Below are 16,388 nucleotides of genomic sequence, written 5' to 3'. Positions count from 1 at the left end.
GCCAGTTTTTTTCCTGACACTGACTCTTTGCAGAAATTAACATAACATGGTTTATAAATGCATTTTTTCCTACTCAGATTTTCACCATTGGCTGTGCTGCTAATAACAGATGTTCTACTGTGGTTTCATTGTCTGTCCTTTTCAATCAAACCCAGTAGTTGCATATTGAAGTAACCCTCCAGAATTTGAGAGGAGGAGGACTACTTCACTTAATACTTGCTACTATTTGTGACAAACTTTTTTTTTACTTTCAGCACTTTTAAGTTTCCAGAATATGCCCTATTTAGTGAATATTACTGATAAATGGGATTTTCCTCTCTGTTCCATTTTAACAGGATTAACCTTTAACAGTTAAGATAATGCTTAAGATATTTCCAGGAACAGGGATGAGTCAGATACTGTTGTATTTTTGCTATAAAGTTTTTGAAGGATGTTGTGGAAGAAATGGCTAAAGTATCCAGTATATCAGCAAAGCACCATTAAATATCTTCATAATCTGAATAATGGAGGACATGAAGGAATGAAATTAATAATGGGATGTGTTTGCTTTGAGATTCTTTGGCATTCTTACCACCCTTAATATCTGCTGATTTTTCCCTTTATGTTGTTCTTTTATTTCATGTTAGCACAAAAGCACTGAGTGCTTTGTCTTGCACTCGTAAAACAAAATGTGCGACCTTTGGGACTCATGGTTAAAGCTCCAGAGGAATGCACAAACCACATAATTGTCTCCAGATCTTCAAAGGATTAAACTTTCTCCATGGAGTCTTCCAGAACTTATTCCATGATAGCTAAGAGAAATTCAAAGTTTTGGCCCTGAATTTCTACCCTGCACTTACACATTTCTCAGTGATCTAAGTATGTTATGTAGCCAGGAATTTTATCTTTAGAGATCTCATCTACTTAGCTGAGGTATTTATACTGCTCTGTTACTGTAATATTAGGATGATCACAGGTTTTAATCAATGTATATTCACATAGTGTTTTGATAAGGAGGTGATAATGAGCTGAGAGAAGAGTGAACTTAGAGAATGTCCCATGCTTCTGAGCTCTCAAAAGCATACTTACCTTCAGTTTGGGCAGACACTGATGCACTGGATGCAGACCACAGCATCCTTCACGTGACCCTTGTCACCTACAAGTGATGGCATGTAATCTGTGTCAAACTGATACAAGAACCTAAAATTCTTCCGAGAAAGATTGCAGCTCTGCCTACGTCAAAAACCAAACAAGGCAACTATAAGCATGTGGAGCTGGATCTTGGGAGCCAACCACGTCTTGGTTACTCATGGTTTTAAGGCAGCTCAGGTATGGAAGGGGCAGAGGCTGTTACTCATTCAAGACTGAGCTGGAACACTAGTAAATCAGCAAGTAGAATCCCCCTTCTGTGTTTGAAATCTAATTAGTATAACAACTGCCATTCCTCTTTGTCTAGCATTGTATTTAAAATTTCTCTTAAGTTGGATTTTTTAGGTCTACAATAAAACAACAGGAAGTAAATACAAAAATCTTAAAAATGTCTTCTGGGACTATTTCAGGAAAGTGGTAGATACAAAGAACTGTCAATACATTCAAGAAAAATGTGTCTTGGTCACCCTGCAGCTATATCTGTGTGAACACATAAACTGTGTTCATGCATAAGACAACTCCTTCTCATCATATTATGTACATTTGTGTCTATCGATTTCTACTGTATAGTTTCAGATATTTGCCAAAATATTTCACAAGAACAAATTTGTCCAGAACAAATCGTGAAAAACAATTACTAGATGAAGGATGGTGTAGAAATAATGCCATCCTGTAGTTATTATCTGCAACAAACAGACATTTGTAGGCAGACAGTCCGACAAGTCAACAGTATAATTAGAAAAAATGTAAACAGCATGTCTTTCCTTTTCAAAGTATCAAATATTTAAATGTACTAAGGAAAAGAGTTCCCTTATTAGCCTATCACGGTGACAATTACACCATGCTTCTTTACTGTCTGAACTGTTTGCTCTTTGTGTCGTTCCCATTCCTCATCATCTTTGTCCAGGTCATAAGTTTCTGGATAAATGGGAAGCTTGTCTTTTGGGCACTCCTCATAGTAACTTCGAACATATTTTCCAACAGACCATCCTTTGTATTCCTCAGGCGTTTTGCATTCTAGGCCATTGTAGTGAACATTGTAGTGATGCTTCAGCCAGTAGAAAAGATAATGAATGTTGTAATCACATCTCCAAGGATTATCTCTCAGCCACAGTATTTTCAGAAAGTAAAGATCTTCCAGGACTCCATATTCAAAATTCTGCAAGCTGTTGTTTGATAGATCGAGCTCCTCTAAGTTATTGAGGCCTGAGAAAGCAGCTAGTCAATAGAAAAATAGTTATTGGTACCTTATAAAGATAACTTAGAATGAAACATTCATATCTGTGACAAGGAAAAATATCTACATATGTGCAACAGGCAAAACATAATATTTACACCGTTACTGCTTTTTAAATTTATTTTGGCTAAAGGCTACAAAAGGGCTTCTCAAACAGTGAACTTTAAAATATGGCACGCACCTTCAGAAGTGAGAAATATTAGGGCAGTTGTTCTGCTGGTAAAGCTATAAAACAATTAATGAGTCTGCCTGAGTGTAGAATAGAGACAGTGGAGGTGGATGAATGCCTGATTTGCTCATTCAATCCTACTGTTGTTGTCATGATACAGAAGTAGGAATATGGACACTTATTAATAGACAACGTGCATGGCCAGAAATTTTTGTATGTATATAGGTATTTGTGTGCATGTATAGAGCCTTTAAATTAGTATTTCAAGTTTTGGAATGGAGTAAACATGGAGCTTCATAATAATGCTTGCAAGTTGCATTTCAGAGAGCAGTTCATATTTTTTGCAAGGATACTTTTTCCTTTCATGGCAGAAGTCTTAAATATATCAACTACGTAATGCTAAATCTCATAGGTACCATTTTACTGATATTACAACTTTCTGATGATATTTAATTGCCTAGAGGGTACTAGATGAGGCTCTTTTTGCTTGATACACTCTCTCTCTTTCTCTCTCTCTCTCCTCTCTCTCCCACCTTATGTCAGCTTTCATAATTAAAACACAAATACCCACAGGCTGTAAGCAAATTGCTAAAAAGGATAATTGAGCTCTAATAAAATATAATTTAAAAGCAATTATTTGTAGTGATTTTTAACCAAAAAGAGTTTAAATCCTCTTGGTTTGTCTGTTATCATCCAATATAATTGAAAAGTAGCCTTATTATATGACATGTTTTCTTAGATGTGGCAAATATATTTAAAAAATCATTCAACTACTTAGCGTTTTGGAAAACTGTTAGCCTTCAGCTTCCAGAATTACCTTTTGCAGTTGGTTAGTTTAGCATTAAGAAAGGGCAACTGAAATGTGTCTTTCTGTATTGACTTTCATTATGAATATATTTCAGTGAAGATCTTTACTCTATTAATTGAATAGTACGAAAGATAAAATTTGCACCAACTTCTAGGTTTTTAAATCCTCTCCCCCCCAGGTATATATCTGATAGAGACATTATCAAAGTTTATAATCAATAAAACAGATATAATTTTTAATGAATGTTTAAAATTATTCTTACCAGGATCAATGTATACTATTCCATTACTGTTTAGATTTAATATCTTAAGTTCACTGACGTCTTCAAACTCCTTGGCTCGTAGCTGTCTAATTTTGTTGTTGGATAAATCAAGTTTAGCTATATCTGGAGGTATGTTACCTGGAACTTTCTTTAAATCTTAAAAAATAAAAAAGACATGGCTTGTATCAGCTTTAGATTATTCTTAATGCTTAGGTATCACAGTTGCATACCAGACAGAGTACTGTCAGTCTTACATAGTTTCTTGTTTTCATTCTCTTTTACCCCTCTATTAGTGCCACCATGTTTTTTCAACTTCTGAATTTCATTCTTTCTTTGCTTGTGCCTTTACATTTCTCTTCATTAGTGCTTATAGTAAAGCCTCGTTCTGTGTTTTATATTTTTATTTTAGTAAAGCTAGACCATTCACGTAGGGATAGGGTAAATAATGAAGGGCTTGATTGTTTAAAGAAAATAAACCAGAGTGACTATATAAAAAACTATCCAGGCAGCAGAGTAGCATTCTGTCTGCTTCTCTCTCCTACTTGTATCATTGGCATTTCCAAAGTAGTGAGGGCATCTCATTACTGGTGTTCATATCCTTACAGTGTTCCTTGCAAAAGAACTCCAGAAGGAATAGCTCCTAGTCCAGTAGTTAGGGCCAATGCTTGAGAAGTGCAGACTGTGGTTTGAACCCTCTCAGGGAATGTTAATAAACCTAATCTCCCGGATTATTATATTTGCTCAATGAGTGTTCTAATCCTGCACTGTCACTACAAGAAAATGAGCAGTATCTTTGATTTGACCATCTTTCAATGAAAGCAAGTAGTTTCTGGATCTGTGCTGGAATTTGTGTGGTCACTGTACTTCTGAAGTTCTTAAGATGTCTAATGAATTAGGTATTTTTGAGACTAAAGCAACATATCAGAGTCTTCCTGCCTTATATCTGATTATGAGCAGAGTTTTGGTATTATAAATACATAAATATTATTACTACTCCAGCCTGCTGTGATTGGATTGCTTCCTGCTTCTGCAGATGTCAAAGTTTCAAGGCCTATTTATCACCAAATGAATGCAAATAATGCTTGAATTTAGAGACTTGGAGAGTTTGGCAGTACTAGAAAGCAGATTTTTTTTCAACTGTTCTTGCAAATACAAGTTCTTTGCAGAAAAGCAAACAAATTGCTTTTGCTTCCAATTTTTTTGCTTTGTTTTTTTGTAAAACAGAATCAAAGGCGTAGAGTATTTCGTTCTGGAGTACCACTAGGTCTGGCATATCATTAGTCTGATGAGATATAAGTAAATAATTTTTTTAAAAAAGAGAACGTACACATGGATAAATGTATTTTTGAGATGTTTCTTTCATGAGCTTTCTGACATTGAGTGAAAGCTCCTGACCTGTTGTCATACCTCTTTAGATACACTTAGTTGTGATAGATTACTTGTCATTCTATTCCCCACATTGTAAAGGAATAATGGATTGCAGCTTTTCATGTCATTTTACTGGTTTGGCAACTGATGCACCTTTTTTCTACTCTGAATTCTTGTCCACACAGATTTAGAAAATTATTTGTGTTTTCCCTGGATTTTGTGTGCATTATGCTCCTGTTTCTGATGAAAATTCCAGTGGAATTGTACATCTGCTGTACAGTATTAATATACAAAGACAGTAAGTGCAATGCTTTCATCAAAGATTACCATATGTTCAGAAATACCAAATATCCATGGGATATCTGCATCCAGCTGTCAAGCATATGCACAGTAGATCTGGTACTTCCAAAAAAATATTGAAACATACTCAATGTGTCCATGCTAGGCATTCAGGAAGTTCTGGATTGATATACTTAGTTCTTGACCTGAAGGAGGGAGTCCCTGTACCCTCTAGTACCCTTGTGTAGAGGCTGAAATCACTTAATTCCTCCATTATTAATATTAAAGGCAATAAACCATGAGAAAAAAGAGAAAAAAGAGAAAAAAGAGAAAAAAAGAGAAAAAAGAGAAAAAAGAGAAAAAAGAGAAAAAAAGAAGTGTTTTCCTTGCCGGAAGTTTTGGAGTGTATTTATGTATTCAGCTCATCTCTTTGATACCATTAAGTGAGGAGAGCTGTAAAATCAGTCTTTGCTTATATTAGGATTTTAATATATGCCTGGGTTTTGTTCAACAACATTTTACTGGAGACATAAAGTAATAGTGATATCATTAAGATCCTATGAAGGATAATTAAGATCATTATTGATAATCTAATAATTAAGATCCTACCTACAAGGAAAGGTAAAATAGGTGAATATTAAAAAAAATAATAAATGTTAGCAGGTAAAACAGCATATATTATTAATAAAAATTATGTAGTAGCTGCCTTGTAAAACAAAGAGAAAATTGAGCCAGAGGGACAACAAAGAAGTTTAACAGGGTGGAAAAAAGTAAAGAACACAGACCATTTTTATGACATACATAGTAGATAAACCATGTAATCAAATACTGAAATTGTTAATCATTGATATTTATATATTATCTTCTTATACTGAATTCTGAGCTTTTCTTGGGCATAAAGGTGCAAGAGTAAGGGCACACTGAGATTTTTACATAAAATCAAGTTGCTCTTAAAGCAAATGGAAGTTTAGTTGAACAAATCATAGTGCAGTGATCTGGTATTGCAGGCTAAACTCTGCTAAAATTGGGGAAAAGGTCTCACAGTGTTGGCTGCTTCAAGCAATGCTTCTTATTTCAGAATTGTTATGTTAAGGAATTATTCTCTTCTGAATTGTTTTGTTGTTTGCTTTGTTTCATTGTGGGATAAAATATGGGAAATATAAAGCACAAGTAAATGTGCACTTTTGTGTTGATATATGCCCCATCTGGTTTACCCTTGAGGCTTAACTGTGGCTCTTAGGGGCCTGAGAAAAATTTAGGGATGGAATTGATTCAAGTGTCTGAAAAGTATTTCTTGAAGGTCCTTCAACTTTGAATTGTTTTCTGGGTGCTGGGAGGAAGAACACAGAGGAGGTATTTTTTCATGAACACAAATATACAATTTCTTCTTTTCGTAGAAGAAATCTTGCGCAGCAAATGTGAGGATGCAAAGGCTTTCCTTTGCAATCAGGTTCCTTTGGGATTGAAAACACAGCTGGCTGCTCTAGTCCTGCTTCACAGCTCACTTCTGTCAAAGTTGTTGCCATCTTTGTGTTTGTACAATGAAGGAAGAAAAGACACTGTGTTTTTCTGTCTGGGTTCAACAGTTTCAGCGCAGCTGTAATTTGACTGATTAGTATGTTTATAGTTGTACAATCAGACTAGTGAAGAGCTGGACCTTGACTTCAGTGACTTAAGTAATAGGGTTTGTTTTATTCCTGTTGATTCCTGTTAGATACTTATATTGGAGCACTAAGGAATATCTGTGGAATTGGAGCTGCAGAGCAGAGGTAAAATGCAGAAAAAATTCCTACTTATTGCTGGTAGTTACAAGAGTAAAACAAATAACAGTATCAGTTTAAGTAAAGTGAGTACTTGTACTACATTCATTTGAAGTAAACAATATGTGAATAAATATAGTAAGGATTAAATAAACAGACTATTAAAATCATTAATTCATTTATAATGACAGATACAAACCTTTCCTTTTGCAGTTCAGAGTTGGCACAGGAAACACATACATGTGGCACAAAGAGGAATCAAATTCTGGTTTGACAGGTTCAGGCTTCTCCCGTTTTATGTTTTTGGGGTCCTGCCTGTCCTCTTCACTACACAGCTGATCAGCTTTTATCTGCTTTAGCTTTTGATTTTTCAGTTCTATTGGGTGCACACATTTGGCATAATTTCCCAAATTCCTGTTTGTTGGAACCTGTAGCATTGTAACAAGGGTTTCTAGTTCACAGTTGCAATGCCAGGGATTATCATAAAGACGTAGGTAGTTTAGACTGGGTGTATAAATAAAAATCTCCTCAGATAAACTCTTAATTTGGTTATGCTGAAGTAAGAGTGTGGTAAGTTTATCCAAACCATAAAAAGCCTCACTCTCAATTTTTATTATGTCATTCTGTTGTAAATCCAGACTTTTCAGTACTTTATACTTGGAAAACATATTATTCTTCAATTTACGAATCCTGTTCCTTGCTAGCAGCATGTGTTTTATATCCTCTGGCCAATCAGGTGCTAAAAAACCCAATTTTCTTTCCTGACAATCTAGGTATTTCTCATGAAGGTAAGTGTAAATATCACATGTTGGGCCTCGGGCATTGCGCTTAACAGTGCTGGATGCTCTCCTTAAGATGTTTTCCCTTTCATTGTTTCTCAAACTCCTATTCCTTGTCCTCCTACAGTCAGATGAATTGCAAAGAAGAACTAGTAGTATAATAGCAGCTACTTGCATCCTGTCATTCAGCTGGCCCCAGTTATTTTCTGTGACAGCTGGAACAGTTGAAATTTTTGGATAGCCTGGATGGGTGTTGTACGGATCTGAGGAGGCACAGCTGGGGTATGTGGGTTCCCTGTGTTGGAAGAAAAGTAAAGCATTAGAACAGATGAAATGGGTATTTCATGGAGGCTTGTACATGATATGCAGTCAAGTACTCAATTGTGACACTACTTGGAGCTTCACAAATACTTTGAAGAGTTAACGTCCTATCTTTTTTTGTATGTTTGTTAGTTTTTACTGACTCCGGTCTACTGTTTTCCATTTTGATTAAACATGGGAAACTATATAGATCAATTTCTCACTGATATTTGTTAGGAGATTCTCATTTGTTCAGGAAAACAGCATCAGGCTGGAGCTTTTTGCGTTTAAGTTAATCTTGGAAGTTGAGCTCAAATGAGGAGTTTGAAGCTGTTTTTTTCCAGCTTCCTGAGTGTTGGACAACTGAAACACATACAGAGCCAGATCAGAGAAAGCCACCCAGGGCCCATCAAACTCCCAGTTTTAGTTTGTGCTCAAGGGTGGGGCTTGCTTTTAAGTCATTTTCTCAGGACTGTTTACACCAGCTTTGGGAGGTTTGTGCTTTCATGTCAGTGGTTTGCTGTGACCATGGGCTCAGGTTATTGACCCAGATGGACCAAAGCAGTATGAGGAACTCTTACATTTATGTCATAAATTGAGAATTTGAACTGTTCACCTTTAATATTATCATTTTTTGGTTTGGTTGGGTATTTTTGCTTTTGTTTGGGTTTGGAGTTTGTAATTTGTTTTTGGGGTTTTTAGGTGAGTTAAAAAATTTGCAAGACTTAAATATCTGAGAATGCCAGTGATTAAATATAAGAACTACAAACTTTTCCTACTAATTCTGATTTATACCAAGAAGAAAGATTTTTAAAAATGTTCTGGTTATTTGGGTCACAAATCTTCCTGACAAAAAAGTAGACACTTGTGTTCTTAAGCACTTTGAAAATGGAGTTTAGTAGGATTCAGAGATAATCTGTGAAGTTCTCATTGGTTTTGTACAGTACCAGGGAAAATTATATATTCAATCTCAATTAATTTTGATAAACAGGATTCAAAATTTCAAAAGTCTGCTTTTGTTGTTATTAGAAGCCTGGAGCTGTCAACAACAATGTATTTTAATACTGCATTGTTTACAACTTCCTTTATTCCTTCAGTAGTCCACTTGGACTCTAAAAATGTCTCACTAAATTTCTTGATATTTTTAAGAGCTTTAATTTCAAAGGTGTCTAAGAATGCAAGCACCATTATGTATTTGTCCATTTTTTTCTCAGTTTAACATTTTTTTCGTTACTCTTCCTTGATGGAAAAACAATGTTTGACTTGGCTATAATTAATAACTTCTTAGAAAAAACAATGTTATATGCAATTCTTTCTAATAGTAAAATCAATCTAAAAATAAAATTAGTATTTTGTTCAGAAATCAGGTTTCTTAATAGATTCATCCATTTATAGGCTATTTCTAGTCTTAAGTATATAAAAATAATTTGGTATCATTTGTAGTCACTTTGTAGTGAAGTGTACATCCTATGTTCTAGCCTAGAAACACATCAATATTTACACACTAGTTTTTAAAAGTTACCATAGGTAAAATACAGTTCAAAAACTTCAAACAAAAATGGTTTAGGATAGACAAGTTAGTGAGGCAAGGGCTACTTTTCTCCCTTTATCAATACATCTAGTTATTTCATCATAGGAAACGATCAAATTAGTTTATGTTAATGATTTGCCCTTGAAAGACTCATGCTGGCTGTTTGCTGTCACTTTTTCATTCTTCGTTGCTTGGACAGTGCTTCAAGGAGGATTTGCTACATATCCTTCCCAGGGACTCAGGTGGGGCTGACTGGCCTGTAGTTTCTTGGATCTTCTTCCATTTCCTGAAAATGGATGTGACATTTCCTATCTTCCAGTCATTAGGAATCTTCTCTGATTATCATGACCTTTCAAAAACAAGTGAGGCCTCTCAATGACAAGAGACAGCTTTCTTCCTCCTGGATGCCTCCTGTCTCATCCCATTTCCTCAGGTGCTCCCTGACATTAACTTCTACAATGGGTATTGCTTCACTCTCACACACTGCTCACAGGCTCCAGCAAGGCACCTGGGAAGCCTTCAGACAAGTCTTAGCTGTAAAATCTGAGGCAGAAGAGTAATTGAGTAGCTTGTCCTTAAAGGTTGATGAGTTCCTCTGGGCCACTTTGCCCTCCAGGGCTGTCTACCATGAGATCCTGTAAAACAGATCCCTAAACTAGCCAAACTCTGCTAACAGGCAACAGATTTTTTTCTTCTACAGTTTGTCCTATTCTGTCTGGATTTTGAACTTCTCATTTTCACAGGTGCACTAACCAAAGCCACTCAAGATCTTCACATCCCTTGACCTGTTGAAGTACACATTCCCTAGACCACTTGTCAGTCAGTTGTACCAAGAAATTGTCTTCAACATACTCTAGAGGTCTCCTGGCTTGTTTATGCCCAGATGTATTTTCTGTCAGTAGATATGAGTGGCTAAAGCCTCTCGTGAGTAACCAGGATAGTCAAGAGTAAGGCTTCCTTCGTCAGTCCAAAGGATTCATCCACCATCTCTTCTTGATCAAGCAGATCAAGCAGTCTGCAGCAGATACCTACCACAATGTAATGCTCATAGGTATAGCTTCTGATCATTTCAAATAAGCTTTGGTTGATTTGTCACCCATTCCAATGCAAAGCTCCATGCCTTCAGGTATGACTTTGCAGAGAGTGCAGCCCATCCTCACCTTTCTGGGCTGCCTGTCCTAAATATTCTGGAACCTTTCATCACACCCCTTCAGTTCCATGTGCTATCCCTTTGCATTTCCTGAGTCCCAGTGAAATCACAGCTCTGCACCTGTGCATGGACTTTGGTCCCTGTTTGATTCCCAGGCTACAAGTGTTCATGTTCAGACACTTTACATAGACACCTTTGTGCTGCTTTTGCATGGAAGGTTTCAGAGATTTTCCTCATAACTATTCCCCCATTATTCCCCCCAGCTTTCTCCCCATTCCCTGTGCCTTCACTCCTTTTCAGGTTATGGTTATCTTCCATCTACATACCTATTTTTACTGATATCTCCTCTCTCAAATCCTTTGTTGCAGGAATATATTTCAAAAGCACAAACTTTCCTCTTTAGAGTTGGTTGGTATTGGGTTTCCAGTTATCTGGATGGTCCTTGTGCCTGATAACTAAAATAGTGAGAAGGTGACCACAACATGGAAAAAGACACAGACTCAACTGTTATATTTTCATGTACAAGTACAGACTTTTTGCCTTTGTATTATATTGACATTTATTGTGAAATGATCTTCATACTAGGAGACTTGTTCCCATTATATAAGAATGGAACCACAGGGGTAGTACCTCTTCTGCAGGTCAGTAAAACACGGAAGCCTTATAATTATTCAAGTTTAATGTTCCACCTAGAAGGTAGAACTAAACAGGAAGCATTGAGTAAATTATATTTTATAAAATTATATCACTGGTTAGAGAAATGTACCAGAGTTCATGGGGAAAATTCACCAGAGTTTTTAGATACCAGGACTGGCTAAAAGTATTCTTGTTTTAGCAAAATCTGTAAACATGTGTTAACCTTCAATCATGTGAAAAGTCTCTTGTGCTCTGCAGGACTGTACAGTGTATGTATTGTTTGAAATGATAAAATGACCATAATTCAAGTGAGCAACAGTAGCATCATGTTTCTCAGTATTCTACTTTGAGGCTTCCAAAGAAAATGGCTGTGATTTACAAAATTTAATGTGATGCCTTAGAGATACTTATTCATGGTTTTTCCCTTGTTTAATACAAATATAATTTTAATATACTTCTGGATTTTTTTTATTGTTCAGGATGAATTGATGAGATATATCAGAAAGCTGCAGAACTCTTCTCTATTTAAATCTGTTTTATAGCGATAGTAATGGAACTCTATGACTATTGTCAAGGTAAAATGAAACAGAAATATGAAAGTGTTTTAATCTGGCAGGAAATTTAGAGGCATGTGTGATAGAAATACTCTTTTTTGAGTGATTTGCAAGATTCTTTCTGCTTTAGAAAATGAAATAGATACCCCATACATTTCACTTAGCAGTTTTTTTTCTTTAGTATCTTTAAAAAATATATGCTGGATTCCCCTATGTATTGCAGAGAGTTTTACAGAAACTTCTAAAAGAAAATGCTATGCAAAAATGTCTTGTGCATGTCCAGTTCCTCATGATGATGCAAGAAGTTTGCAAGTTAGATATATTCTTTTAAAATTATTTTTGGAAGAGTTTATTTTGGATAGGTGCATTGTGTGAGCCAAGGTCTTGTGTGACAACTGCAAAGGAAAGAGTTTTTCCAAACAGTTATTTGGAAGATCAGTGAGCTGAAGGCAGAGAATTTACAATCTTACAAGAGTCTGCCATTCCTGTTTCAGAGGTATTCCTCGAGACTTGAAGGCTGCCTGGCAGGTGGAATCACTGGATCAAAAGCTGCCATGGAGGAGAAGAGGTGTGCTATGCACAGTAGCAACCAGCACAAAGATGTATATGGATTTGAAGAATAGCTGTATATTGTTCCCCTTTCATATGAGGAAAAAAAATGTATGTCTTTCAACAACATCCCCACAAAGTTCAGAAACATGTTTTTCTTTGGCATTTGCATAATACATTTTGACTTTTGGTTTTCCTTAGTCTGAAATGCCATATCCTCACATAACTAGCATTTGTTTTGGCAGAGTTTTGCATTAAGTGTCTCCATTCCTACCACTCATCTCCTCTTCAGTATTACTTTTATTATAATTTGTGTTTTCTCCATGTTGGCTGGTATTTTGTATTTTTAGATTTCCATAAATTTATGCTGAAATTTGGAACATCATTTTTTTGTTGTGTAAAAAACAAATAGCAAAGAAAAATTCTTCTCTGACAAAATACCTTTTGCAGTTATCTTGTACCTTGTTAATATGAAAGTTTCCCATTAATACATGATGCTTCTGATTAAAAACCAAAAGATTTTGTATTGACAATTTTTGTATTGACAATTGTACTGACAATCTTTGTATTGACAATTTTTAGACAAAAAGGAAAGCTCATTGTTTCTGAGATTATGGGGATGTGCAAAAAGTTGCTGTCCTGTGAAGAATTTGATAGCAGAAAGTTTTCATTAACATTTCATAAGGCAATCCCAAAAGCATTAGCTCAGCACAGGTCCTGTGTGCTATGGTAACTGACACAAAGTGCTTAGAGGTGGCAGTATTGCATTTCATAATGCTGCACAGGCAATTTGCTGTGGTGTATCAGACATCCTTTATTGGAACAAGGAGCTAGTGAAGTGTAGAGGTCATTTTTTTTCCTCTCATACTACTCCATACAAGCATTTTATCCTCCATAAGGCACAACACAGATAATATATAATCTTATATCTAATTTCTTAATATTTTTGTATTTTTTTTATAACAGCATTCTTTCTGCACTTCGCATCTCTTTGCCTTTGTGTTCAGTTCAAGTTAGCATGTTTCCCCACTCTATATTGAAAGTATAAAGTCAGTTCCAAAAGTCAGTATGCCACTCCTTAAGCAGTCAGCTTCTCAGTGGGAGTTCCCATCTTCTTCAAAATGCCTAATTTTGCTGACTTGCAGAACTGCATGACTACAACTAAATGTCTACCAGAGCAGAAGATCCTAATTCTAGGTTTTGATTTTCTGTATGCTTTTAATTGTGGTGCTTGTGGTAATCGTTATTTATTCCAGCTAGAAATGTAGTTCAGTCAAATGAATAGTTTTCAGTATGATAAAAACCTGCAGATGGAAATTGAAGTAATTTCAGGGTATGGATTCTTGTTTTTACAGAGTGCTATTGATTAATATTTTCCACTTACAATAATGCTTAACTTATGCTTTCTCTGAACTAATGTTTAGTATAAATCAATGTTTTCCAAAATAACTGATCAAAACCTAAAATTGCATGACTCACTTTTGGCTAATTCCCTTTTGTAACTCTTTCAGTTTTTCAGATTCTTTTAATAGTAGTATTCTAAATAATTATATTACTTGAGAATTTTTAACTGCACATTTCTGCTTTTAATGTCTTTTGATAGAGATCTGTTTTTCATTTGCAGCAGGCACTGCTTGTAAAATCAATGGCAAAGGCAGTCCAGCAAACTTACACTGAAAAGTCATACTTGCAAAGTATACACAAAGAAATTCCAATTAGTTAAAAAACTATGCTTTTGCAGTTACTTGAAATAACTTTACAATGTTACTGGTTTCATATGGTGAAATATCTTGCATGATAGTGCTATTCCCCAGTAATTTGCAATAAAAGGAGCAGAGGAAAAAGTGCAACACAAGAAATGGACTTTCAAACTAAAGCAAGTAGATAATTCTATTTCATATTAAACATCATTTCTTTACAGTAATTTTCAGAAAACTTTCACTATTGCATTTTATGTTCTTTTGATTCTGTATCATGCCATTGTAACAAATTGCTTTCTGTTGTTTTTTGTGGGTTTTTTTGCAAAGCTTCCCCAGTTTACAGTAAGTGAGTTTAGCTCACTGCAGAAAATTCACAGACAAAGTTTTACCATACCTGGACTCTGGAAAAGGCTGTCACAAGATCATCTGCTTGGAAATTCCAGGTTGCATTCAGGTTTGTAGTTCACCTCTTTCTTTCATAATGTGAAGCAGAGGATCTTTTATATGACTGGCAGCATCCTGCATTCATGGTATACTGAAGTTGAGCAAGCACTGCAGCAGCCTTCCAGGGTTTTGAATTACACGACTACAGCTGTTTAAGTTTTACTAAGGAATAATAGCACTATAGGTTTGGATCACTTCCAACAAACTGTCAGATCTATAAACAGCTAGTACTTACTGCATAATGAGAACAAGGCTTGCTTTTTGTAGCCATAAATAGACTAATTGTATGTCATTATTAGTTGAAGGTTTATATCTGGAGCTTTAAAAATGCAGTTTTTACTAAGATATCAAAAAAATAAAAGCCACTCTGTGCTGGAAAAAAAAATCCAACAAATTTACAGTTGATTTCCTGAGAAGGAAGTTAATTAAAAAGTGAACTTTTGTTACTCTTTTACATTGGTTTAATATATAAATTGAAGTGGTATTTATAACTGCAATCTAAAAATAGTTACGTTTTGGATTATTTTAGTATCCTACTAAACTTCTAAAGGAAACCAAAGTTTTAGAATGCAATACTGTTTTAGAAACTTTCATATATTTACCGTGTCTTGAAACACACTCCAAAAGCAATATGAATTGCCAAATTGTAAGACAATGAAAGTCTCTAAATGGTGAAGTAAAGACTCACACATACATTTCTTTATACACTGAGAAGATTCTCCATATAACAAAACACATGTGAAATGATAAAGAGATGGAGCCTGAGGAACATAAAAGTTTAACTTTCCATTCAACAAAACCTTTTCAGAACAAAGGATGAGGCAGATGGGGCAACAGTCTTGTATTGATTGTTCTTTACTGAGCATCTGTTTCTTGTTCATGAGAATCATGCTGAGATTGTTGTGCAGTGACAGTGTGAAATTTGAAATGAGGGCAGAGTTTATAGGAAAGTTAAGAACTACCTACCTCTGTGTAACTTTTTCAAAATGCCAGTAATTGGTTCTGTTTTCCAAAAGCATCATTCCTCCTTGTTTAGAAGTGTCGTGAGCCATAGGGATCTGCCTCTAGAAAGCATGATCTAATAGCACTCAGGGAAAAGTCATCATCATCATCATCACACTGGGAAAACCACAATCCTCCCCCTTCAGGGGACAGTGGGTTTGCTTGCCAGTGTATTTGAGAGCTCTGAAAGGAATTCAAAAGCTTCCTCCATGTTGGGATTCTGGAACAGTGCTTGATGATTATGACCATGTACTTAAGTGAACAGTTAAAACCAAAAAGAGCATCAAATTGCATCACAGTTGGAGAGGGCATTTTAAAAAGTTTTTTTCCCCCTCACTGGATGAACTAAACCAAAAGGAACTTTTGTAAGGATAACATTTCAGAATTGGTTGGAAAAATACAGAGAAGCTATACTATAAACACTGAAATGATGCTTAAAATGTTCTACAGAATGTGTATTTTTCCTGGGTTTGTTTTCATATTTCTTGTCTTTCATTTTTACATTACAGTTTTTTTTATATGAGTTGTTCTGTTGCCACTACTTTTGTAGGATTTGAACATTTATTTAGAGAGCCCATCTGTAAAACGAGTGATTGTGTTAAGCATTGTGTGACTGGCAACTTAAGGACCAAGGCATTTAATTAGCTCATTTAAACACAGGCAGGATACTGGGAATTAATCAGACATTTTCTAGTCCAGTGTTATATAACAAGGCAATATTTTCTTTGACTG

The 16,388-nt window shown here is 35.5% G+C and overlaps 1 protein-coding gene across 1 annotated transcript; it reads right to left on the bottom strand.

Annotated features, from left to right (window-relative positions):
- Positions 1 to 1,424: 1,424 nt before the first annotated feature.
- LRRC17 (leucine rich repeat containing 17) lies at positions 1,425 to 15,248 on the bottom strand. The gene is made up of 5 exons (XM_085040173.1): positions 14,605 to 15,248; positions 11,098 to 11,226; positions 7,211 to 8,085; positions 3,605 to 3,760; positions 1,425 to 2,346 (listed from the first exon to the last, which is right to left on the bottom strand). Exons 3-5 carry the CDS (start codon positions 7,965 to 7,967, stop codon positions 1,943 to 1,945), a joined length of 1,317 nt encoding a protein of 438 aa, XP_084896299.1. The 5' UTR covers positions 7,968 to 8,085; positions 11,098 to 11,226; positions 14,605 to 15,248; the 3' UTR covers positions 1,425 to 1,942.
- Positions 15,249 to 16,388: the final 1,140 nt, after the last annotated feature.

Source organism: Lichenostomus cassidix, chromosome 1Aa (assembly GCF_008360975.1).
Source record: "Lichenostomus cassidix isolate B80296 chromosome 1Aa, HeHo_3.0, whole genome shotgun sequence".
Lineage (NCBI taxonomy): Eukaryota > Metazoa > Chordata > Aves > Passeriformes > Meliphagidae > Lichenostomus > Lichenostomus cassidix.
Note: the sequence above shows the minus strand (reverse complement) of the source record. Positions and strands in the feature narration are given on the sequence as shown.